Here is a 27,160-nt window from a genome sequence, read left to right on the forward strand (position 1 = left end):
TAATATACATACGTCAGGTTTATGTGCACCTTTTAACAAAGGTCTTCAATAATCAACAATGTTAATACCAGTTCTTTGAACAAATCTTATCACTTAATCACCAGTTTACATCTTGCATGCAAGTTTCTATGACAACAGTTGCTCACATGTAACATACAGTATGTTACATGCTTATTAAAAGAGATGAGAGGTGCAGATAGCCAATATGTGACTTTGATGTGACATGTACTGTGTTCTATAATCCTGTAGCCGAGCAGCTAATAAAGCCAGAAGCAGCACAGAGTACCATTAGTCAGAAAGTATTTCATACATTCACACGGCTTCAAAAGGAGTAAAGAATCTACATTTTCACTGGCTGCACATCTTTGAAGTGAACTTCAGAAATGCATAAAATGTACCTACTGTTAGAAATGTCTGAATACTGTGTGTCACATTCAGGGTCGGTCTAATACTGAATCTGCGTCACAGTTTTTAGTCATTCATCTCACGTGTCAAACATGCTTTTAAATTGTAACCCTTTTCATCTCAGCCCAGCAATTTACACAAAGCATAAAATGTTTTTTTTTTCTTCAGTTTTCATGCATCAAACTCTGATTGCTGTTAAAATAACATTTACAGCTCAAAAGCTGTTGTTGTGTACTTTAACCTACTGACTTGGGTGAAAATGGGTATTTTAAAAAATCATATTTTTTTTTCTTCTCCACTCCCCCCAAAAATGTTTGTTTTTGAAAAAAACAAAACAAAAAACATCTTAGTCTACATTAAAATTCAAAGACAAAATTGAAGCAACGTGATACCGTGTGCATGCACATTCTTTGGATAGGACTAACAGGTGATGAAATAAAGGCTTCATGTCAGACGTCGTTAAATGTTCAGAGTTCACTTCTGAGTTGACATCAGTTTCAGACAAAGGCAAACTTTATGACTGTCTAGGAGATTCTGATAATGTACATTCACAGAAAGAAACATAAGGAGACTGTTATGTTATGTTATGCCGAGCCAGGATTTGTGTATGCTCTTGGTGCTCTTCAGGGATTGGTACCAAGGAGTCGCTCCTCTTCCCGTCCAGTCACAGTGTACCTGTCATACAGCCATGAAACTGTCTGGTATTTAGGAGTTTGTTGGAGTGGGCTGCCATTTTTCTTTCCTTCCAGTTTTCTCTTGCTTTGTTTAGTTTTAGTCTTTTCTTTTTGTTTGATGTAGGTTATCTTTGCAGAAAGTTTAGTTTTGTTTGTTGTTTTGGCCTTGGCCCACCCTGAAATAATAACTCCTTTTTTTTAGCTCCTTTGTCAGTAGTATTAATTAGGTGAACAATAAAGCTTTGTACATGTAGGAGCTATTTCTGTCTGCGACTGTTTGAGACTTGAGGAAGGTGAGTCATTTCCGTGTTATGCCTCAGCCTCCGCTAGACGTGGCATAACAGAGATGCAGCGCAGTAAGTGCTTTGTGCAGTCATTAAACACATCAGAGCTTCTTCTTTTTCTTTGTTTCTTTTGTTGGTCGCACATCAGCTCTACTGCTCAACGCTGCCTCTGCAGTTTCAGGTGCTACTGCTCCATTTGCTTCTTCAGGAGACACATTCACAAGAGCTTTGGAAACGGCCCAAATTATACACATTAAGGACGCAGGAGGACGTCTGTGTATCCATCTTTAGAGTAGAACATAAATTAGCCTTAAAAGTCTCCTGTATTTAAATTGACAGGCAAAGCAGCTCAGACAACAATAAAGTTGATGTTCTGGCAAATTAAAATACTGACATTCTTCATCTTAAATACTCAGTTTCAAATTTGGCCAACTAACCCGTGGTCCAACAGAGTTTGTTCCAACTCAAGAAATTTTAGCATTTGTTTGTTTGACATTTGATGCAACGTACTTCATAATGTATTCTGATGCCTCTATTCAACAATTTAGTCATGAAATCTCCAAAAGTTTATGTGCCATCTATAACCCGTTAAAACCCCAAAAAGTTATTTAAAATGTGGGAAAAGAAAGAAAAGGAAACAAATGTGAATCACAGAAAATGAAAACATATAAAACTAAGTTTGCATATGAATAATAAACCTTCTGTGAATATAATATACTACAATTTGCTCATCTTCAAGACATGCACTTGTGTCCACATACATTCCAATACTGCCTCGGTACGTCATTTGAAGAGGCCACGTGTGCTGACAGTGAAGTCACTTTAAAATGGTTAATGATTGTAACATGCCACCCAGGCCTTTGCCAGTCAGCAGCATTTCAGTGAAAGATACCCCTCTCATTTTTTAATTGCCATTGAACTGAGGACTATATACATCTACATTGGCTGTGAATGGGGTAGTTATGCCCTATCCAAATAGGAAGCAGAAGTAAAGAAAGTGAAATTAAAATGCGCTGATGTGGACAGTGATAACAGTAGAGCATATGTGCAAAGTACACTTGTGCTGACATTTATGAGCGAAGGCTTCACTGATTATCAAAGAGTTCAGTGAATATTGAGCCTTGATTGCTAACATCACTTCAAAGTCCTTTAGACATTTGAAGATAGTCATAGAGTTAGGATCTCTGAAAATTATCTCTCACTCAAGCTGCCTCATTTCTCTGAAAGGGATGTGAAGCTATAGTTTTTTGGGTTTCTCACCCTTTTTTGTCTCTCTTTGTGAAATGTCCCAGCCATTTTAAAGGTCAATAGCCATATTGAACGTAAAACTTATAATCTGTACAATATGTAGTAGCCCATGCATGCTCTGCTAGCTTTCAGTATATTATCATGGTCATCTTTGTATTTGTAACACCCATTTTACTAACATAAAGTTGTATTTCATGATAGAAATTAAGGTTGAACAATATTAGCATTAAATTAAAGCCCAGAACAACCCCCCCCCCCCCCCCCCCCCCCCCCCCCCTTTTTTTTTTTTTTTTTTGGCTTGGCATTTTAGATTTTGCACCATTGTCTACTTGGTTTAATATTACAGATATGTGACACTATATGTGATCGCACTGGTGCTATCCTGGCTAAAATTACTTTTAACATCATTTGCAAATGTAAATTTAATTCAACAACTATATTGGGGAAATGATTAGAAACAACAATTTGTAAAATATACTGCTGCACAAATGATGGTAAGTTTTTGCAGACAAGCACCAAGATGATTTTTGGATGTCCACGATATCACTGTTGCATTCAACTGAACTGCTGTCTACATGGATTGATATATTCACCTATCAGATCTTTCCAAAAAGTCACACACCAGATCTCTCCATTGTCATGTTAGTAAACATGGCTGTTTGGATGTGATTTTCTTCAGGGAATTAAGGAGGTGGAAATTTGTTTTTACTAATACTGGTGTTAATGTGTACAAGGCCTGAGCCTAATTATATTCACTGAATCAAGACTATTTGTCTGATAGTGTTGACAGCTTTAGTCACAGGTGCTGGAGAGCAGGTTATAGGTTAATTATTATCATCTATAAATCAGGCATTCATTTATAAGGGCAAATATAAAATTGATTTTGTACTGAGCCACATGATAAAGTAAACGGCTACTTCCAACAGCTTGTTTTCACCTGATAGTTTGTACAAACTTCAGCCAGAAACTGAGATTAGCAGCTACATGGAGGCACCACCAACGTCCACCACCCCTGCTAGCATACTCACGCTGTGTCGATATCTCGTCCGAATCTTTGGCTGAGCACACCCAGCATGTGAAAGTTCCACAATTTATCAATATTACCAAGTTAATCAACAATTGGAAAATGGCAGAGTGTGGATGTGAGTTCCCATCTAAGCAGTTTTATTTAGTTAAACAGATCCATGTAATCCCTCTATGAGGCTCATCTTAAAAATGGTTAAACCCAAAATCATTTGTTATTCTTGTGTTGTCTTCATGTGTCTTTTGTATGTTTATTTCTATTTATTGTGTTATCTCTTTTTCTATTGTGTTGCTTTTATTGAGTTTCTTTTTTTTTTTTACCTGCCTGCCGATGGATGAAACTCACGTTCTTTTCCATAATCCGGCATTTTTACATCATGTTTTGTTTTTAAATACTGATCTTTATTAACCTGTACTGCGATAAACAAATAAACAAATGAAGTCAAAATAATAAAGAAAATCTTAAATCAGTCAGTGTTGTTAACAAAGATCAGTTTTTTTCATGATTTCAAAACCCAGCTTAATTTACATGTAAATTGTTTATTCATTAATGCTTGCTTGGGAGTTAATAGCACATTTTTCTGTAAAGTTTTAAACTTCTTTCTTCTTTACTTGGACTTAAAATGGACATTTTTATGTACAAATTTTACCCAAAGTGTTTGAAGATGCATGTCTGACATTCTGATGCTGCTTCGTATGTCTGAAACTTCCTTAATGATACTGTTTGCTGCTTTTTGCTCTAGCTGCTCAAGCTTCAAAGCCGTTTTTGGCTATATAGCATAGAAACTAGTCTCCACAAATCATATTAAATAGCTGACAGTTAAGAGTCATTTTTTGTGTTTTTAATTGACTGTGGCTGAGTGAATATGAGTTAAGTTGGCATCATAGCCAGAAAAATGCATGCTAAGACATTACATCCTTTTAAACCTCAGCTTAGATGAATTGAATACTTCAATGTGGGCACAGCTAACATTAATACAGTCCAAACTTTCTTCAAAGATTGCATCTGTTATTTATAATTGTGTTTATAAAAAATCTAGTGTTTTATTAAAGCTGCAATCTATGATAATATGAATCTTCTTAGGCGAAGTTGTGGCAATGGAATGAATCTCCAGCACGCTGAACAGACACCTTATCAGCCTCCCTGGATACACAGAAGGGAAAAACCTTATTTCCTTTTTCACATTATCAAAGTCAGTCTCCCCTATCTGTCTCTGTCACAGTGAAATCAGTCTGCTTCCACACTCCCACAGCACCACACAGCATCAGTAAATGTGAAGCTGGAGGCTCCATCCAGAGGCCAGCCAGGGGAGCCACAGGGCTTGAGCGTGGGGGGGGGACCCCATCTTCTCCCCCCTGTGGCACAGCTAAGAGCAATCTGCGTGGCTCAAATCCTCATCGCCTTGTCCAAACACATCTAAGGGTTCCCGACCAGTGTCGTTTGATTGACAGCACATGTGTCGGAGGGCTTGGCGCTGTGTACACTGAATGTCAAGCCTCAGCCAGACAAATGTCTGTCAGGCCAAGGGTTGTGAAGTGAGTGGTGAGTGATGTGGGAGGATAGAAGAGGGTGGGAGGGAGCAGAGGAGAAGGGGAGGCTGAGGCAAAGCGCTGCCTCAGGAATCAGAAAACCTCATCTGGCCTGTGGGATTTAGCTGCCCTCAGAGAAGAGCTGCTATTGCTACCTCTTCTACTTGTAGTCTCATGGCACTGACAGATATGCAGCTAGCCAACATTGTGAAAGTGGAGCACGATGACACTGCATGTTCGACCCCTGCAACGTGATTTGAGAGCACTCCAGCACTTTGGCTACGAGGATGGAGCCACACAGACGAGTTCCTGTACACCGCCTTAAACCAATCCCTCACCGAGATGAAAGCGACTATTTTTAGCTGCTCTGTCAGCTTAGGTAAGGAAAATGTGGTTTCGCCTCAATCATATTTTTCACCCCCTTTGGTTGTTGGACACTCAAGAGATCAAAAAGGACGTCAGAAAAGCTACAGCAGCAAGGTGAGGATACAGTGAACTGATGGTGGGGGGTTTGAACTTGAGGCAGTAGGGAAAGCTTGGCGCTACACATGCTATCGATCCCATCATGTTGGTTGGCATGGAGTCCCTCGAGACAGAATGTCCTGTACTCTGCAGATTAGCTGAAGCCATTATTCCTGTGACTCACCACGACCTGCAACCCGCTGCTGTCTCAGGACCAGCACAGCCATCATAAAGCATTAGACTCTGTTGGAGTGCCGTGATTATGGATGTAAAGATCGCCTGCACAGCCGGGCTACTTTCTGTCTCACTCAATGGGCCTCGAGGTGAAGGACTCCTTTTTCCTTAACAGTGCTTTCATGCCCAATTCCTTTGTCTCCAGCTCTGTCTTCCCATCATTATCTACTGCAGGCAATGCCTTGCTGTTCTTTAATCTCTCTCAGTCTGTCTTTTCTTTTCCTTCAATCTCAATTTCCCTCTTTTTTACTTAGTTTTCAGGCTTGGTTTGAGCCAGTTTCTCTGTCTCCTCTGTTACTTGACCACATTTGTTTTATCTGTACTAACTCATCCCTGTGATCTCATATCAAAATCTGATTTAGCATCAAATAACCATATGTCAGATTAGAGGACAGAACGTTATGAGTAACGCATTATTAATATGTATTAATGCAAAATATGCCAGGGCTGTTCATAGCCAACCATCACTTTTACATCAGAATGTTGTGATGTTGATCGAGCGTACCCAGAAAAGAAATGAGGCCGTATAGCAGTGGCTCCCAAGCTGGGGGGTTGGCCCCCTAAGAGGCCCAGAGTTGTGCCGGAGGGGCACAGATAGGCTTAATAAAATTTATAGTTTTTGCACTGCTAGCAAAACATGTACAAATTTATGAAAGTACCACTGGGCAATGAACATGCATTTTAACTGTAAAACAAAGACAATAAAATATGATGAGGCATGTCTTTCCCTAGGCTTGACCAAGTAATGGTCAAGTAATGGTAATGGTAAATGGTGGGTAATGAAGAGAGAACTGTGTGTTGTGTGTCTGAAAATATTAGCATCTGACAGTATGAAGCCAAATAAGTTACAACGCTACTTGGGATGTCTCACCCTGAACACAAAGAAAAGCTTGTTAATTACTTTATAATAAACTACTCAACTGTCATAAATAGTAGAATTGTTTTACTAAAGCAGCATATGTCTCATTAAATGCTCAACTAGTATGAAGTAGTTTGCAGTTTCCTGGTTTAAAATGCCTCACAGAGGCATCACTGGTTTTAACTATAATTACTGAACTAGCAGCCAATAAACTAAAGACTATTTTGTGGCACATTTCGTCGTTTCTTTGTAAGCATCTGGGTGAATGTGGTAGTAGTGGCCCTGCAAAAAAGATTTAGGAAATACCGCACTACAGAAACACTGAATCAAACACACTGTGATAGTTTCATGCCTTGCAGATGCATTGATTTTGGACAACTTGAAGGTACAACAACTGCCAAACAGCTTTTTTGAATCAGGCTTTCTTAGGTTAAAAAATGAAAAAAATAAAACCTGATATTGATTTCTGAAACAGTGCGCTAACCAAAGTAGTTCCTGGAATCTGAGAAGCACCAGAACTTTTAAATGTGGACTTAAATCCACACATTAGCAGCAAAACTAATTTCGGGGAGAAAATGAAGGCAAATGTTAAACTGTTACCCAATGAGGGACCTCACTTAACATTACATACATGCTCACTTACTTGGGTTTAGTTGGTATTGGAGAACTTACAACTTTTTAATTGAACTTTTCTTTGGTCATTTAGCAACCTTGATAGGCTTCAACCAGTTTTATTTTGTTTGATGCAGTGTCACAATAACCAGACTTACAAACATTTGATTCAGAATATTAATACACAAAATGATCTAATAGTCTTCTCCCATTTTTCTTTAATCTTATAGAAAGAATACAAATTTGGCATTGTGCTGAAACTTTGTGAAAAGGCTTTTATAATATATTGTCATGCTAGCGAACTACTCAGAAAAGCAGCTTTTTGCAGCACAGTGGGTGTTTGACTTCAGACCATTCAGACAAAACAAAGAACCAAACAGTTTAATCTACTGCAAAAGAAATCTAGAAAAATCTTTGCAATTCAAAGAACTCGGTGAGTAATTCTATTCACAAAAAAAAAATCTTGTTAAGAATTCCTACCAATATGTGAAGATTACCGTCAGTCAAATCAAGTTATAATTCTTTTTTTTATTCATTTATTTTTTTATTTTAAGAAAAAAGGAAAAGCCTGATTTCCTAAAGAACCAAGTTGCTGCAGTTTTACAGAAAATAGTCTTTCAAAAGGGATAATTAGTGCGCTCACTTGGCCCCACTTTCAACTACTGGTTTCATCATATGTACCCCTCGGATAAGTATTTACTCTTTAAATTGGTGGATTACTGAAACTTAACCAACGCTTGTGGCATAAAACACTGCAACCTCAGTCATGTTTGGTTCATTGTTGGATTAAACCTTTTTAGCAGTGTTGTTCTCTATAGCCAGATTTTCACACGTGTTTGTAGATTTGCACAGCGATGTAAATGTAATCTGGAATACTACCACTCGTGCACCACAAAACTGTATACGCTGACTTGAGGTCATTATTGCCTGTTTAAATGAAGACTTGCTGAGCAGAAGGTAAATAGAAATAAACTCCTGTCTAAACTTGCAAAGATGCAGTTATGGTAGCTGAAGACTCAGTCAATATAGCAACCAATAAACTTACACTAATGACCAGTGTCGTCACAGATATAATATAATATCCCAAATATATCACAGATTGTTGTAATTCCTTAAGTAGAGTTTATTTATTGTGTTTTCCTCTTGTGGATGCCTACCAGTATTTAAGGTATCAGGTTAGGATAATGTCTTCTACTGATTAGACAATTACTAGGATTTTAGCATATGTGACCACTTTCTGGTGACACAGCACAACCTGGTTTCTTTGCTTCAAACCAGTCAATAGCAACTTCTCTCACTTGCATTTCTTTATCTATCAGATTATCTAAAAATTCTTTAGTAGTTAATAGAACGTAATACGAGCCTGAATCTGTTCAGAAAGGGCATGCTGAGTGCTTGACTGCAGGTTGAAGTGGTTAAGTACGTGAGAGGCGTTAGAAAGGCCCATTGGCTTGCCAAGTCTTTTAGTTGAGCAGAACACCAGTCTTGCATGTCTATATGTTATATCCAGGGCAGTATATAAGCATGTCTGCGCTCTTTCTATAAAAAAGTGCAACCAATAGACCTTGAGCATAAACTGACACACTGCTCGCGGCATGTGAGCGCCCCGGTGGCCAAACAGTGGCAGACAGTTGGATGGTGGGCAGTGGAGCAATTCTCCCTCCAGTCCTCACAGCCAGAAGATATCATGCTCCATGGCACCACTGTCAGAGGGTGGCAAGCCCCTCTGTTTGTGTTTACTCTGGGATTAGCTGCATGCATTTCCAAGCACATGTGCATGTGGATGCAATGTAAATTTGAGCTAAATATGAATTTATGAAGGTTTAAATTAATGTGAGATATTTGTTTGCACTTTAAAATTTTCACACAAGGGAAATAAGTTGCTCTTTATGTCCTGTGTAACTGGCAAATCTAATGTGTTTGCCCTATGCTTACAAAAAGTTGACTTTTTCACTGTTGGGAAAAATCCATTACCTCCAGAGTAACAACTGGAAAGCCAAGCAACCAGCGTGATCAAACCTCACATCGGTTCAGCCACTGACAAAGCAAAGACGTGTCCACAGTGGAGAGTGATTTCATGTGGTGCATTGTGGGTGGTGAAGCTCTGAGAAACGGCGGGGGTGGTCTACTATGAAATCTAATGTTAGAGGGAGATCCTGAAGTACCCTTCACCTCCACATCAGCTATCTCCAACGGTAACATGGCTTCAGTCCTTGCAAAAAGAAAAAAAAAAAAAAAGAAAAAGCAGGCCCGTCTGTGGGAGGGAATCAGGTCCATGCAACCTTTACCCACAGAACAACGCCAACTTCCAATTTAACACACTCGGAAAGCAGAAACTCGCCCACACAGAGCACAGTGGGCAAGAACCATTAGAGTATGATCTCAGTTAAATTACTGTTGATTCAAGGATAGATTCTGGAATTAATGAAAAAGGAGGTGCATCCAGCACTTGTGTGAGAAGCATGCACCCAACTTAATGATGTATACATATTCTGATGGAAATAAGAGCTCACTGGAATTAACTTTTGGTTCTCTGAGGGAGCACCATGAGTGTAGGAGGAAGTCCTCCTCCAGAGCAATGCTAAACTGAGAGATGACAGGATGGGGAGAAACAAACAAACCTGCTGCTTATTTTAAGGATCAAAAGTCATTAGATGACTCCTACAAAAGCAAACACTTAATGTTGTGCAAATTCTTGAATTAACTGTTGGAGTTTTGCAGCAGATTTTTTTTGTTTTAATAGATATTTGTTTATATATTTCCACAAATGCAAACACAAAGATATAATTCCCCACCGCTGCAGATAAATAGTTAATGAAATGGTGTGGTTATTATCTTCATTCATGTGTATTATTAAGAGATTTTTTTTCCTGGACATATACTGGAGTAGCACTAAAAACAGATTGAATAAAGGAATAGTGGCTTTCTCATTGTATGCATGTCTAAATATAAACACTACACATCATAACACACTAAAACAACTCCTGCAGTTACATTAGCAGTTATTAAAGACTCATTTGTGGTCACTGTTCTATATCTGTAAATTCATCGTATTCATCAAGAAATAAGCCACGGTGTTGTTTCTTCACAGAACTCCAATTTGTACCCCTGCTGCTACATTCACACACCCTAGCACAGCTGATTGTCTCTAATAAAGAATTTGTGCAGGTAAAGGGACAATCTGTCACATTACTTCCATACAATTTTCCCCACATTGTCTAGATTTCAAAATGGCAAAGCTCCAAAACTAATTAGCGGCAACAGCTGTAAAGAGTTGTGGTGTATCAGTAATTTGACACAGATTGTCTTTTCATGCCTTTGAGACTACACAGAAAGAAAACATTGATAAGAATGTACACTCAAAAAGTGTCATGTGTCCATCTGAGTCAGGCTTGCATCAAGGTTTTGAATCCCATCACAGAAAGAAGAGGTTTCAGTTCATTCTCCATTGCAGCAAAATATTCGGTTCAGATGACATCTAGCATGACAGAGAACTAATTTTCTGGCTAATTGCCTTAAACATGAATGTAAAGATGCTTGACATGGACAGTGTATCAGGATTTAGCGTGCAACTGCACTTAGATCACCACTCTGTTTTTCTATGCCTGTGGAGGCACCAGGCAGACGACTAAAGAGACTGCAGGTGTCATCTGGGTAACTCTTTTATATCCCAGCCAGCCACTACCTGAAGTGTAAAGGTTACCAGAGGACCTGAATGAGTAACTCCTTCAAAAATACACAGAGAAAGAAAATGAAGTCTATTTTTAAGAATTGTTCAAGAGAAAACAGAGTTTAAAAGACTTGACAATGTAAACAGAGAATAATCAGCCTTCTAATTAAAGGTGGTCTCAGGCTAGCTGGCCAGCTGACCTGAATATGAAAGTGACATTTAGGAATAAAAAAAAAAGAAAAAAAAAAAAAGAAAAAGAAACATAGCCAAGAAGATTTAATGAGAGTCTCTTCACTTCCTTCTCCCTGTGGGGAATGACCTTTCCGACTCCCCTGTGACAACGTTCCCTCCAGATTTATTGGGCCTCTTCTTTGGCTGCTCTGGAGTAAAGAAAAGACTTGCTTCACCACCCAGACACTGACCTTTAATTTGACACAGGCGGGGACAAGCAAGGCGCAAGACGCCTGGCCGACCAGTGACATCAAATAGAAAACTGGACCTAGCAGTGGCAGCGATGATTTGAACGCCCAAGACCTTGCAGAGGGGCCTTTGCTAATAGACTTCATTTCTACCTGGTGCTTTGTGTGGAGGATAAAAGTGAGGAAGATGAATGTCATAGAAGCAAAGAAAGATCGCTGGGTGTTCGTATCTAAACACATGCAAAGCTCATGAAGACCCTAATAAGCTGTCAGCTATTGCCCTCACATTAATCAGGGATACAAGTCACCACACCTCACTCTAAGTGACAAGTCTTAAAGAACAGTTCAGTATTTTAGAAATATAAACCCATGTTTGCCACTCAGTGGCAAGTGGCTAGCTAGTTTAGCATAGAGATTGGAAACAGGGTAAACAGCAATGAAAAAATAAAAAAGAAGCACCTCTTCAGCTAGCTTCTTTGGTTTTATGGAGGAAAGAAACCTTGCAGCACTACTAGCAGTCAAAAGGTAGTAGTTAGCATGTTGAAAGGACTCCTCACAGAGTGAAAGTGTTTAATTTGACCTCGTTCGACCTACAACAGTATTTTATAGTTCGAATAGTTTGTTCTGTTGCAAAAGTAGGAATAAATTCCTGATCAGTGAAAAGTAGTTATTATTGGAGAGGCAAAGCATCCAGTAATTAGCATAAAGTTACAGATGAGAGAATCTCACAATATGCTATTTAAAGAAACAAAATAGCCTAATTATTTATCTTTACTCACAGTATTTAATGTTTCATTTCAAGAAAAGGCTCACAAAACCCTTTTCAGGGTTTAAGAGACATAACTGTGTACATATTATACTGTACTGTACCTTCTGATCAGCATCATCTCATACATATTAAAGAATAGCTTCACGGTCTGAACCACAGAGAAGGCTGTGAGTCACAGAAAAGCAGTTTGGATTTAGTAATGCGTCAGTGGTCAAGTACATATGTAGTTATTGTAGAAAAAATATCTTTTCGCTCAGTTCATAAGAGAGAATTGTGCACTTTGAAGTGTTAGAGTTGCTTGTGTTTCAATGGTGTCAGCCTGACCAGACGAAGCAAGGTCAGATCACAGCTTCTCAGACACTTGTAGGAGGGACTGAAATAGAACAGGTAACAAAGAGCAATAAACAATCATGATTTCATAATAATAAAGCTAACCCACTTCAGGCCCACTGCCACTCTGAGCGGACACAATTACCTCCTGTAAAATAAATCTCAAGGAGCAATGCACAAGATGATGTCCTTTATTGTGATCACCTGTAGGGTGGCAGTGCAGGATGTAAGCAGTACAGAGCAAGACCATCAAGATCTAGTGTGTGTGTGTGTGTGTGTTTATGTGATCTCCTCCTGAAGGAGATTAAAGCTTTCATATAATTACTGTTATCTAAAGACATTTCACAAGGGCTCTTATCCTCTATATCGCCACCATCACAGCAGGTAAGCTTCTATTGCCAATAAGACACAACACATGCTTTGGAAGAGACCAAAGACCTCCAGAAACTGTCATCCACTATTTATCTCTCTACCCCTTTAAACAAAAACGCATACAGTATATCTGTGTATTAAAAATTTATACCATAGTTGTTGTAACGTGCTTTAAAATTAGCTTTTATTATGTCGTAATTTGATTTGTAATCATATGATGAATGTTAGTAGTTATAAAGTCTGGCTGCTGGATCTGACTTCAGGGTGTTAGTTGGACATAAATGATTACTTGTCTTGACATGCCTCCACAAACATCTGGTCATAATTTCCCATTTTCATGCACACATGTCTCTCTGTATTCTTTATGTGTCTGTATTGAAATGATGCATCACTGAATATTTATTGTTAGCATCAGTTTAATATAATTTGACAACTCCCCAGGATATCTTGTAACCTTTTTCAATAACATGTTGTCTTTATCTTTAATGTTATTCTGTCATATATTGTTTGACTAAGCTATTTCAAAGAGGGAAAAGAAGTTGGATGTATTGGAGCAAACTTATATATTTAATGGCATTAAAGCCAATCATTTAATGCTCAATTGTGAATGGACCTGACACTTGGAACTTAACTGACTGGTAGCTCTGCTACTGAGTTAAACTAAACTCAGATACACCAGTAAATTGAAACAAAGGACCCAGAATTCAATCGCATGACATCACCTCATTGAAATTTTATATGAAGTGAGACTGTTAACACCTGAAAGACATACATGTAAATACTATCTTTATATAGCTGTTGGCACATATAAAAAACAAAAGTGTGATGGTTATTCAGACAGCCAGGCTTTTTCAACAGTTTCTGTCCACATATACTGTACTCTTGAAGTCTGGAAGCTTCATAGTGGAGATTGATGTGGATAGAAATGGGAGTGGAAACAAAGGGACATCTGACTCAAGCAGCAGGAGGCAGAACATGATTAGAAAAATACACAGTGGAAATCACTATATTTTCTTTATGTGTTGAGAATGTGAACGTGTCCTTGACTGTGACTGAGTTTACATAAACTCCTCATGTATCTAACAACTTCCACAATACAACATAGATTGGGAAAGAATCGTTTAATAGCAGACACACTTGGGCTGCATTCACACCTAATAATCCGCTGCACTGCAGCTGGGGACTCGGTTTGATTGGGTGTTTAGACATTCAGCTGATCCGAGTTTGCTTCCACTTGGCACTTCCACATTTGACCGCAAGACATTTCTCCAGGCCAGAGCGGCCTATCATCCCACATGTGTATGTTTAGGTTGTGTTCACCTACGATGCCCTGTGCTGAAACCACAGTGCACTTTGCTTTGTCACCGCTTCCTCTATGTCGGCTTCTGTGATCCAAATCAGTTTGTTTGGGCATTTACAATTCCCCAAAGGAAGCAGGCTTTCCAACCAAGTTAACTGTTTGAATCAAAAGTCCTGGTGTGCATGCACCCTCACTCACTTCCAGTAAAAGCTCCGGATGATTAGTTGTTGTTTGGAACTCATCACACCCACTTATCTTTTGGAGGTTTTACTGGGGAGCTTGGTGTAAACTCTCTGCAGATGTCCAGAAGAAATGAGGCAGACATTTTTACACTCACATAATACTGGGGTCTAAATGTGTGTAAACGTTGAAAAACACTTAGTATATAACAACAGAAGTAGTGCTGTATGAGTATAGGTTTGTCATTATGATATATTCAAAATACTTTTCATTTTCAGACATTAAGATAGAATTTTCTTTTAGAGAGTTAGTTGTGGACTAAAGTGTTGTTATTACCAATTTTATTTTAAATTTTAGAGATACTTACTTTTTTACCTACTTGCTTTTAACTAAATTGTTCCTGAAACTTCCATCTGAGGGCAAACTGGGAAACTTTTCATTAAGGATAGACCTTAGTTTTAGGTACCTTGTGGTTAAAGGGTCCATGTGAACTAATTGACTGCTTCTCTTTTTCTGCATGAAGTAACGCAGTACTGGATATAGCTTTTTCTCCCTTTATTTGAATCGTGTTTTGCTGAAACAGTCAGAGAACTCTAACTTAGGTGAAATCGAATCATCATGATGACTGATTTAATTTTTAAAGTGATTATTTTAAGTGACTGAAAATACACCGATGACTAATAAATCCAATCAGTCAGCATCATCATGCATTTTTTTTTTTTTTTTTTTTTTACGATACAACTGTACAAGAAAGAGAAAAAACACCATTACACCCCATGACAAATGATTAACAGCTTCATTATTAAGATCTCAGACCACTTCTATTAGGATGAATCAAAGAAAACAAATGGCTCTTGCAAAGGGACCTGCAAAGCTTTTATGGTTGTTCTTCTGTGCCGTGACATTAAAAGTAGGGAATTCCAAGCTTTCAATTTCCCTTGTTTGTTTGTTTGCTTCTTCCTCTCATCTTAAAATGCAAAGTTTGGTAGGACATATTCATGGTTGTCAGGGGAGCATTCAGATTCTGTATGAAAGAAGAAATGGAGCTAACACTAAACTGCTTGTTTACTAAGCTTGAAATCTCAGTAGTCATTTATAACTGTAGACACACTGGTGCTGAATATGATCATTGCTGCAACAACAGTGTAAAATATTACTGATTGTTTCTTCAGTGTCCCCTTATGGTACTTAAGAGGTTCAAGGCCGTTTCATGAGTTTCTCCAGCCACAACAATCTGAGTGATGGGATTTGTAGCCGAGTCACTCGTACCACTGAGACAGGTGCAGTCATATGTTTACTTGATGAGATGTCTTTCTGAAGACAGATGTCCCTTGGAGACAGACATTCTTAAAATATTTCTCAAACAGAAATTTTTATTTTCTTCCTGATAAAATAACTTCATTTTAAAGAGCCAGTCATTTGCAGCTGTTAGTAAATGAGCACATCTTTCTGAAATGCATAGCTTTTGTAACAGGTCTTTATTAAAAACACACACTGCTGTGAAAAATGCAAATAATATTCATTGTGGATGACATGTGTCTTTCACATACTGTTATTTCCTCTTCCATCACATCTTTACCATCCAGTATCAATTTCAATGTCACATTTAGTTTAATGTCTGGGTGCAGTGACATCTAATTCTGGCACCTGTACCAGTCTGAAATGTTTGCCGTACAGCCCCGTTTGATTGTAACACCTATGCAATGTTTTGGCAGGTTGCTGGTTTCATGTTTCTGTCTCACATCCACATTAATTCAAGAGTGATTTCCAATTTTTTTCCAATCATGATGCTTCACAATTTATATTTTATCCTCATCCCATCCAGCTGATGCTTTTATCTGAGTTGAATATAATATATATATATATATATATATATATATATATATATATATATATATATATATATATATATATATATATATATATATTAGTTCTGTATTTTGCTCAAAAACACATCAGCAGGATGAAGGTTTATTTAACATATTGGTTGCTTTATGGATCAAATCCCTGCATATTTCCTATGCAAGCCAACATCCCACTGATCAGAATAAATGACTCTTTCAGGCTACTGTTAGGTTTATTTTGGTCTCTTATAAAACAAATTTGTCCCACAGAGGTCACTTCTTAATAACAGCACCAATGCTTTGAAAGAAGCTTTTTATGAAATTAAACAAGCCAAGCGAAAAGGATACTAAATATAGCTGAGATCAATTTAAAAAGAAGTCATTTCATATCTGTCTTTCTCATCCCTATTGAATGCTTTCATCCAGAAAACCTGTTGCTTATGCTCCATTTTCTTTCTTTATAGAAGTGTCTAAATAGTTTATGAAAACTTTCTCTGTCCTCGTTTTTATTGGTGCCTTTTTTTCTGAATCAGAAAGAGACTAAGTTTGCACGAACAAGGAATTTGTCTTGGGGTGGTGGTGCACAAAAAATCTTTTGAAAAAAAGTATATAACAGTAGGAATGCATGATATCATCACATCACTGATAGTGGCTTTTAATTTAATATCGAGTTTGACCGGGACATGCAGGATTTGGTTTGCTGGAAAGTAATTGTGCTTTGCTGACGTAAAATCATTTACAGGTCTCTTTAACATGCTTTGATAAATTATACCATGATAAGAACGATTAATGGTTAAGACACCTACATAAAGAAGCTATTTTTGTATTGTGGCTTGAAGCTAGCTGTTTAAAGATACAATGTTAACACAGAATGTTTTAGCTACTTAGTTTGGACCAACTTGATGTAATGTGCAGTCGTGTTTCAGTTTTAACATTATGACAAAAAAAAAAAAAAAAAAAAAAAAAGTCTAAAACAGCTAAAACAGTCTAACCTTAAAAATTTTCATGGTGGTTTAATTGAACTCTAAAAACTGGATTTTTACATCATCTTTTTGCAACAATCTGTTTTTTTACTTTGACATTAGCTGCATAATGTCTGTGTGTTAGCAGACTGTGTGCCATGTTGCAGCTCTGTCCATGTTATGCAAACTAAGTCCCTGTAACTGTCTGACATAGAAGTGACTATGTAAAAAATATATAAAACAGCATTTATATGAAACAGTGATTTTTTTTTAGACTTGAGTTGTTTTAGATGATGAAAAATGTGTTCTTTTTTTATATCCCAGCAGTGAACAATGTTAACTTGACTTAACCATCATAAATTTCTCTTTACTACAGGTGAGACACACATTATAAAAACTCCACAGAGACACAAATCAATGAGCAAATAAATTAGGCAGACATATTAATGTTTGCAGTTTTTATTTGCTGAATTATATGATTATATTTTTATAGTCCTACATTTTTAATACTTGACATTGGAGAAGTCATTTAAAAAAAATAAAGGAGAAGCTTGAGCTCCCCTTAGACTAAGAACTTTTTCTTCAGCACAAATTAAATGTATGGTGTGAGAGTCAATTGCAGAAAAGTGCCAGTTGCGTGAGTCTCACGTGTAACACTTGACAGCTCTGCAACATAGCATTGCTCTCAGAGAGCCCAACATTACAAATGCTGACAAAATTGCTTTGTCATTTTTAAAGCCACATTTTTTTACATGTTGTTCCAAAATCAAGCAAAATTTGGCTCCAACTGCAGAAAGTGAAACTTTTATCATAAATATCTTTAAAAAATGTTCTTATAGTATATGTCATCTTGCAATTGAATGAAAATGTAATCTAGATAAGTCTAGGTGCTTCACCAGAAGCGTTCAGAAACTTATGTCTATTATTTCTCTTTGAAAAATCCCTAAGAAAAGGGTGAAACTGCTAATCAGGGCAAAAAAAAATCACATTTGCCAGGAATTAAGTCAAAGGATCTTCCTTTGATAATCTATTTATACATAAAACAGGACTAATTACATTTTAATTCTAAATATATGATTATAACACTTGGTTTGACTGCAGTTTTTGCAGTCCATGCACACTGCTTCAGTGAGCCGCTCTAATACATGCTAAACACTGCAATGCATAATACATATATTGAAAATAGAGCAGGAGAATACTAATTGAATAGAGAACATAACTGGGGTGGAAGTTAATTAGACCCATCATGTTTACAGCACATAGAATTAATGATATCTTTACTGAGAGTAATTGAGCCTGTTTTGGTCCGAACATGTGATGAAGACAATGGATTCAGTTCTCCTGATAAAGGAGCAACCAGTTGAGTGTCTGATGGCTCGGGCTTTGAACAGACCCTCTCTGACACAGACATCAATGAGGTTTGTCCTCGGAGGCTAAGCATAGGCAATAATTAATCTTCTTAGACATCATCATCCTCAGTGTCACCTAGCAACTGGCCACCTGCATTAATAGCATTACAATAGAGGCCTGTCATGGACAGTCCGGAGTCAGAGCACTCAGCACATGAATCAGTACTGAAACATTTTCTGCTTGTAAAAACAGCGTTTTACCACATTTATAATCTATCTATCTATCTATCTATCTATCTATCTATCTATCTATCTATCTATCTATCTATCTATCTATCTATACTATAAGAACTAACTTTCAAAGAGAAAAATGCATGAATTAACACTTTTCCTGGAAAGATTGTATTCCACTTTTCCACTTTTAATTTATTGCTTTATAATTCTCTTTTTAAATCTGAACATCACACTCACACCATAGGTGTGGAAGAAAAAGACAAAAATAGGTAATTTACTCATCTTATGTGTTCTTTTGTATTAAAATCTTTCAATATTAATTGATTAAAGCAAAGGCAAGACTTAAATAATTTTCTTATATGCCAAATTGTCATATAATCTCCACCTAAGTAGATAAAGAGAACAGTAAAACCAAAACCAACGCATTTCTTTTAAGATACAAAAGACACAACAAATATGAGGACACGGAGCCCTGAACACACACTCAAATGCCAAGAAGCCACTTTGTATGATGGCACAGTTTTCTGCCCCAGTAACAGACAACATTTAGTTGTCAAATGAAAAATACTGCAGTTTAGTATATAGGTAATACCATTCCCAGTTACCCCCAGTTACCCCACCACACACATAGATTCACAAATTTAAGCCAAACAGCAGCAATCTGCAGCAGAAAAGAGTCCAAACTACCCACAGATCAACAACTGGAAATTGTAGATGGCAGTGTGTTCAGGTAAAGACGTGACTGAGTTCCTCAAAGTGTTTACTCCCAGAAAATTGGGGAATAACAGGCTGTCATATGGTGACACATCAGCCTTTGTTAAAGAAATTAATTTGCTCTTCGCCCAGCTCTCTGATGCTCGGCCTCATGGACAAATTGTCCATTTGGCGAGTGCAGTCTAAATGGAACTGCGTCTTCGGCGCGCTGCTCTGGCAAAGCACAAAGAAACCGGAGCAGATAGGAATCCAATTATCCAAGGCAAATAATGGATGTCTTATTTAAGATGTGCGGCTGTTGCGACAGTAATGGCACTGCCACAATTTTCCCAAAGCCAGCCTCTATCAAGTGCATCATCTTCTGTTCAACACTAACTCATATACAGCCCCATACTGCAAGCTGTCAAGCTGAGCAGATCATAATAAAGCTTCTAAAGGCACAGAAAACATGGTTTTAAAGATAGAGTATTTACTCACATGTAGCGTAGGTGTGGGTTCTGAGCAAATGCTCGAGGCTGGATCACCTTCAGGTTACAATTCATGATGGTTCTGAAATGAAAAAAAGAGAAAGTACGGATGAAATGGTGCAGGAACCACCAAAAATAGACATTTCTTTTCCTCCAAATGCAATTCCTCCAAAACTGCATGCCCACAGGTTTATTATGTGATGATCTGCATGTGGGCAGTTTTTTTTTTTTTCTTTTCCTCCCTTTTCTTCATGGACTTAATTATGTTTGCTTCTCTCTCTTCTCTCATCTTGAATTTTTCTTCTTATTTTGGTATTTTTAGCAGCTTCAGAACATTTTTATTGCATCTTTTTAAGTTTGTAAAAGATTTTTTTCTCTCTCTCTCTTTCTTTTTTGAGCAAAAGAAAAAAATAAATACGGTGATCTCATAGTGGGAAATCACTTATGCAGTACTGGTCCATTTCAAGACTTCTTACATGCTTTTGTCTGTTGTAGCAATGCTCTGTAACAAGAGCAGTTCCTTGTCTTTTCCAATCCTTCTTATTCTAACTCAGATCTGGATGTGTGTACACCCTGTGGAGCTGCGAGTCAAATAAAACTTTACTTTGATGTAAGATGTGTTTCTTTACCAAAACTGTGTAAAAAAGCTCTGGGTGGGGAAGCAAGCAATCACTCTGTGACAACTTGTATGGAGTGAAATAATTGTCAAATTAAACTTATTCTCATTTCTCCCAGAGACCCAATGGAATCCACTAAAGGACTCCTGGAATTCCCAGTGCCCCTGTATGGGAACCAATGTTCTGAGCTACAATTGTAATGACTTCTAATCTTGTAATCACAGATGTCTCTTTCCAGAGAAGTCACTGACACCATCAGTGAGTGTCTCATAATATGCTGAGCTGATTAAACGCAGCTGTTGGAGACAATTGTCTTCTAAAATCGGATCATAGCTTTCTAGTGTTTGACTCAGATTTGCCATCACATAAAAGTTCCCAAGGTCAATCAGAGGCTTTTGGGTAGTTCCTTCAAAATCATTTCCATTAAGAAAGTTAACTAAAATTATTTCACTTTTGTTCTCTCTCACTTAAATTTACCTAAATTAGGATGACTGTGGAGTTTTTTTTCTCCTGCTCGCAGTAATGCTGAACACAATCCACCCTGTTTAACAAGTCCGTAAAGGAGCTTTTAAGTTCTCAACGTGTCTGACTAAAGGAGGAGTACTGTGTTTCCTCCTGTGAGCATTTGGATAGTGAGGAGACCGACTACTGCAGGTTTTTGAAAGAGAAACATCCTCTGATCTTTCCTCAAGACAAGATTTGAGCTGCTCCATTCTTGCTTTTCTCTTTTATAATGTGCCAAATGTTTTCAGCAGGTGACGAGTCTGGAAGATTTCCCAAAAGATTGCCAGGTTCTGATTGGTCAGTCCACAGGGCAGTTTTCCACTTTGCCTCCATCTATTTAAAATGAGCTCCCACACAGAAAAGGTGGCAGTACGTCTGGATTGTGTTTATTTTGTTTATTGTTTTGTGGACCATGCAGTTAATTCCATTTTAGATGAATGGTTTTAGTGGAAGAACAAGAAGATCACAGTCATCCAGTGCTGTTTTTGGTATTAAATGATGCTTCCTTTGTTTTTAACCCCCAGATTCACCGATCTTTTAGCTGATGTAGAAAATTACAATGCCAGGTACCTGCATGCAGTCAATACCATTAAAATAACAGCCCCAGCGGATTTGCTGCTGTTAGATAACAATAACTGTGTTTTATTGTCAGTATTTTAAGTTTAAATGGTATCTGATGTTTGAGAGTAACTTGGAAACAGAAGCACAGAATCAATAATAAACATATTAAATTTGTGGAAGTGTAAAATCTGTCTTGTTTTGTACAATGGAACAGGACTGAGAAAAACTATCAGCTTCTGTTTGTGCATTTACAAAACATCCTCTCTCACAACTCAATCTTTACAAATGAACGATAACATCTGCTCTCATTTTACTCAAATAAGTTAACAGTGACGATGAACTCCAACCTGAAATAAAAAGCTATGAGTAACTGTTTCTGCACTTATCCCTCCAGACTGCTTACAGACCCACAAGGCGGCATCACAACAGCCTCGACTCCATGTGGGGAGGAGCCGGCGTCCCCTGACAAGGCAGCAGAGGGAGGCGGCAGTAATGAGAAAAATGCTAATTTGGCGGAGGAGATATTGCACTTGGCCTCCCTGATGAGGGATCAGGGGAGAGGCCATCTCTAACTTTGGAGGGCAAAGGAGAGTATGGTTTTCTGCAAAGAGAAAAAAAATGAAGTGGAAGAGGAGGTCTGAAGACAGCTGCTGAAGTGGAGCAGCTGGGAAGGATGTGGCCTCACACTGCATGGCTGCAAACCAGGAAAGGAGCATCACATTCCTTTAAGAAGTGAAGAGATGAGAATAAAAGACAAAAAACCCACAAAGCTACAGCAGGGACCCTTAATTCAATTTTCCCTGCTGCTTTTTAGCATTATTTGATCAGTAGCTACACAAAGCAAAGGGGGTGTTCTACCAGCGGGTGACTGCTGAGAATTAAAAGCTTGTTTAAACTTCAGCTGACACCCTTCTCTTGCAATTTTCTCGGCACAACCTGACAACCTTGGAGAAGAATGGGACATTAAATCCACCCGCTGGACCTTGTGTTATGATGCGAACCACCGCTGTCATCTGTGGAAGTAAACCACTGGCTCTTCTGCAGCAAATAGGGGGAAGGGGGAAACCTCACAGAAAACAGGGATTAACAGTGGTGCAGTTTCCACTGCCCTTTTTCCGGATCTGCATAACACCCCCAACACACACACATACACTCAACTCTCGCCTTCCCCTGCAGATAAAAGCATCAAGACTCACAGTCTCTGTAGTCCGGTGTAGAGCTCCATATCGACGTCTCTCAGAGTCTGCAATCCCGTCCAGTTCTCTATGTGTCTGTAAAGAGCAAGAAAGAGGATGTAAATGAGACATTCCCGCTCATCCGAGGAGAAAGGAAAACAAATCTGGACATATGACAGGAGAAAAAGTCCTTTTTCGAGTCCCAAGTTGCAAATTAACTGGCTGTGTGTTGTCAAAAGTTTTTGAATCCATATTCATTTAAACTGCAATTATTGGAACAGCTCTGACAGAGCGCTCTCTGTGCCCTCTGATAGATTTAATTGCCAAGAGGCAGCTTTTGAGGCTTAATCTATGTAAGGGAAAGTGTGTGGGGGGGTAGACCTAAATAAACGCTGCAGATGACTTTACTGCTGTTACTGTCAGACTTCTGTGTGGTGGGATAAGACAAGTGGAGCTGCTGCCTTTAAATGAGCTTTATTTAAAAGTAAAGTGTTGGTGATGGGTTAGAAGTTGACAACACATCATGCACATGAGGAAACATGGCAAAACATATGCAGACTTTATCCTATATAAAAAGAAAAGCCAGATCAATGGTATGAGCACATTGTTGGTAAATGGTATAAAAGCATTTAAAACTCACTTCATTTGCAAACACAGAAACACAGATGCAGTCAAACTTAGAGTTAGGTGATCAGATATGAGCTTGTATTTTATGTAACAGCAGCAATATGATATTTCTTCACTTCATTTTGGAGAAACCAGTGCTCCACAGTCTGATGAAACACTATCCTGTCTGCGAGCCCCTGAGCTCTGAGGTGCATCACATGCTTTTGTGCTTGAGGAAGACACAGGTCTGCCAAATGCTGCCATCACTGCTGGAACCCCACCGAGCACTGCTTCGTAATTGCTTACAAGCTTGCCACTTTCTTTAATGAAGACCGCCAGATGAGAGCAGTTAGCAATTAGAGAACACAAGTGACTCTGTTCCTGGATATTTATCCAGTAAATTAGTTTTACAGTATCATTACGTCACGGATAGCAGGGAGATTTGGGAGATCTGAACATCAAAGTACGATAATCTGATTTGTTCTGGTTCTTGTTTGAGTCTGTCACTGCAGAGTTTACCATTTTGAAGCTCACTTTGTGACTCTTTTGAATGCAGAAAACTCAATACTATGCTTTATGCTAACATTTTATGCTCATAAAAATCTGCAATTGTAAAAGCACAGTTCTAGATATTTTATTGCATTTATACCAACAAAATGTCCCTAAATCTAATGTTGTCGAACTTTGTAACTTAATGCAAGACAGCTTTTGTTTGTGGACACAGTTTTAGTTGGAAAAAAAGAAAAAGTAATATTTGAAATACTTTAAATACTGGACTTAACTAAGCAGTTTAATCAGCATAGTACCGAGAACTGAAGCAGCTGTGGTGTTCAAAAAACAAGCGTTCTGCTTCAAAAGTTTTATTTTTTTTAATATGAAAAAGGGTGTGTTGGATCGGGGAAACATTTAAAATCTGTAGGATTGAAGCTCTCGAGGACTGGAGCTGGATACCCTGTTTTGACCTGTAAACCCTAGGGTTTTTGGAGGTGAAGTTAGCCTAAGACCTACCCAAGTTAAATCAACAATAACTCCACAATTATCAGGTCAATGTACATAATCTTGGTCTCAATGGATATGTAAGATCCTGTGGAATATAATTCTAGTGTCAGAAACATTGTGAATGTTCATATGCCTGAGTAAATTGTGATAAACCAAAAGAAAAAAGAAAAAAAAATATCCTCGCCTAATTGTTTTTTTTTTTACTTTACACAGAGCAAAACATCATGATAGAAATTATTCTATGCATAAAGATACCACTGCAAGCATTCAACAAATCCTTGACTACAACTGTACAAAGTTACATGAGAATAGAACAAAGCTTGTAGCTTTTATGTAGGTTTTAGTGTGGATAGTACCAGGCGGACTCTCCATTTGACCACTTGGATACCCAAACTGTGCCAAAGTGTGCCAAATAGTTTGGTTTTTTTACCTATTGGAAGGCAATCTGCCTACAAAAAAACACTATAGGAGGCTGTGTAGATTCAGTCCACCATTTGGCCCTGGTACAGTATAAAATCAATAAACAATTAATGAGCTGTAAACTTTTTTATTCCAATCGAAAAATATTTATTTCAATAATGGACCGGTAAAAAACAGAAAAAAAGAAACACAAAAGCAACGTGCAAAATGTAGTAGCAAAACACAGTGAAGAAAACTATGTACATTCAGTATAAAATGACAAATATATACAAGACAAAATATCCAAATGCCCTTTGCATTATGAAAGCAATAATTGTGCAAAATGTATATATAGAAAAAGAACACAAAGGTGAATGTGTAATATTTCTAATAATAACAGCCAAATGTCAGCTGTGTGTAGTAAGCTTAAAAGCTGTTCATTTAGCATAAAGTAAATAACATAAATAACGAGCAACAAAAAAACTGTTCAGTTCAAAATAAAACCTGTCAAATATATAATGTAACAAAAGAACAAGCATTGTGCAACATGTAAACACAAAAAATGTCAAAGAGCAAAACGTGCACACTAAAATAAAATAAAGAACAGTGTCAATCTGAGGAGTTTAATTTCTTTAGGTGGAAGTCCCTGAAAAGGTTCCTTCCTGAGGTGAGCCAAAGAGACACATTGCATTTGTTGCAATACACTGGTGTCTTCACCGTTCTCCCCTGGGCCCTGCACTGCACACACACTCTCCGAGCTTCAGTAGCTGTTTCTCCAAAGTACACTGGCAGGCAGGTGGTGCTGAGGGTAGGCTGGGGGGCAGAAGCAGCATCTATGGCTTTAGCCTCCTCCATTAGCTCCTTCATCAAGATTTCTCTGAATCTCTTCTTTGTCATGGGAGTGTCCCCTGCCGATGGCCAACTGCTTGAGAAGGATGAATGAGTTCATAATGGAAATGTCAAGAAAATGGTAAATGTCCTTTTCATTTCATTATCTTCCCATGCACAAAGTAGTACTGGATGAGGGCATCTGAGGGGTCCACTCCACCCATGTACTTATTGTAATCCCTCACAGGATCAGGAACATCAATGTTCTTGATTTGCCACTGTCCAGCCTCCTTCACCCTCCTTTGTGTTGTGTGTGCAGTAAATGCCTTATGGAAAGAGCTGCACACAGTTACCTCCTTTGTATCTTTCCACTTGACAAAGAGGAGGTTGTTCTTTCATAACCACCTCATGTCTCCCCTCTCAGCCTTCTTTGGCAAGTCATTCACATTTGTTTTAGCGAATCCAATGCGTGTCTGTCTTATGGTGCAACAGGCCAGTGTGTTGTGGGCAGAGAGCTTCTGGAAAAGCTGGAATAAAAGTTATCCACATATAGATGATAACCTTCTCTCATCTGCTGGAAGTTCATCACGTACATTACAGAGGTATAACTGAGGCCCTCACCCTGAACATTTTCTGTTTTACTTCGGTATATGAAGAAGTTCCAAGTGTACCTAGTTTGGGAATCTGCTAATACAAACAGTTTGTATCCAAACCTGGTCGGCTTGTCCTTCATGAACTGCCTGAAACCAATGCTGATTTTACTAGCAACCATCCTCTCATCAATTGTAATTTCCCTCCATGGTTGATAAAGTGAATGAATAATTTCATTTTACAGGGGCTTTATTTTGACAAGTCTGTCATAAGCTGATGTTCCTTTTCTTTTTTTATTCTCTTTATCTTCTATTATGCTGCACAGAGACTAAAAAATAGACTCAAACCTGTCCCTGGTCATATGGCTCCTCGGAAAACCAAAGTTATGTAGTCACTCTCTACGCCACATATCAGCTCTGGCATACACCAGGAACAGAAAATAATAATTGCTAAAAATACATGCAGTTCTTGTACTGAGAGGGGAAACCAATGAAATTTCATCCCTGATGCCTTCCTTTTCTCTGCATTGGTGTTTGTATTGTTTACTGTGTTGTGCAATGAACTGGAGCTAAAGAAAAGCTTGAACAGGCTGAGAGGTGACCATGTCGTTGTAGTGTCAATTCTGCGCCCTACTGGATTTTTGGGCTTAAATTTGGGGATGGTGGCTCAACATCTGGCTCCTCTGCATTGTGCCACCTCTCCAGCTCATCGGCAGATCTGGATACAGCCGGTTTTGGACGCTTACTTGCAGCTCCATGCCCTGTCTGCCGGGTCCTCTTACGATGTGTTGATGGAAACCTTGAACGAGACCTTTGTGTTGGTAATGAGATTGAGGCTCCATGTAAACGACGTGTAACAGGCCTTGAGGTGGACACGCGTGTCCTCTTTGTCACTGGCTTCCTTGCTACGGAATTTTCAAGAATAAAATCAAAATGTCAA

At 38.3% G+C, this 27,160-nt stretch overlaps 1 protein-coding gene across 3 annotated transcripts in view; it reads right to left on the reverse strand.

The window, feature by feature from the left end:
- Window positions 1-27,160, reverse strand: part of ntrk3b (neurotrophic tyrosine kinase, receptor, type 3b) — a 226,373-nt gene that overhangs the window by 162,324 nt on the left and 36,889 nt on the right. For all 3 annotated transcript variants that reach the window (XM_041985427.1, XM_041985437.1, XM_041985419.1), the window contains exons 2-3: window positions 22,820-22,894; window positions 19,952-20,023 (exon numbers count right to left, since the gene is read on the reverse strand). In XM_041985427.1, coding sequence (XP_041841361.1) covers window positions 19,952-20,023; window positions 22,820-22,894 — 147 coding nt within the window. The remainder of the gene's footprint in view (window positions 1-19,951; window positions 20,024-22,819; window positions 22,895-27,160) is intronic.

This window comes from Melanotaenia boesemani, chromosome 1 (assembly GCF_017639745.1).
Source record: "Melanotaenia boesemani isolate fMelBoe1 chromosome 1, fMelBoe1.pri, whole genome shotgun sequence".
Classification (NCBI taxonomy): domain Eukaryota; kingdom Metazoa; phylum Chordata; class Actinopteri; order Atheriniformes; family Melanotaeniidae; genus Melanotaenia; species Melanotaenia boesemani.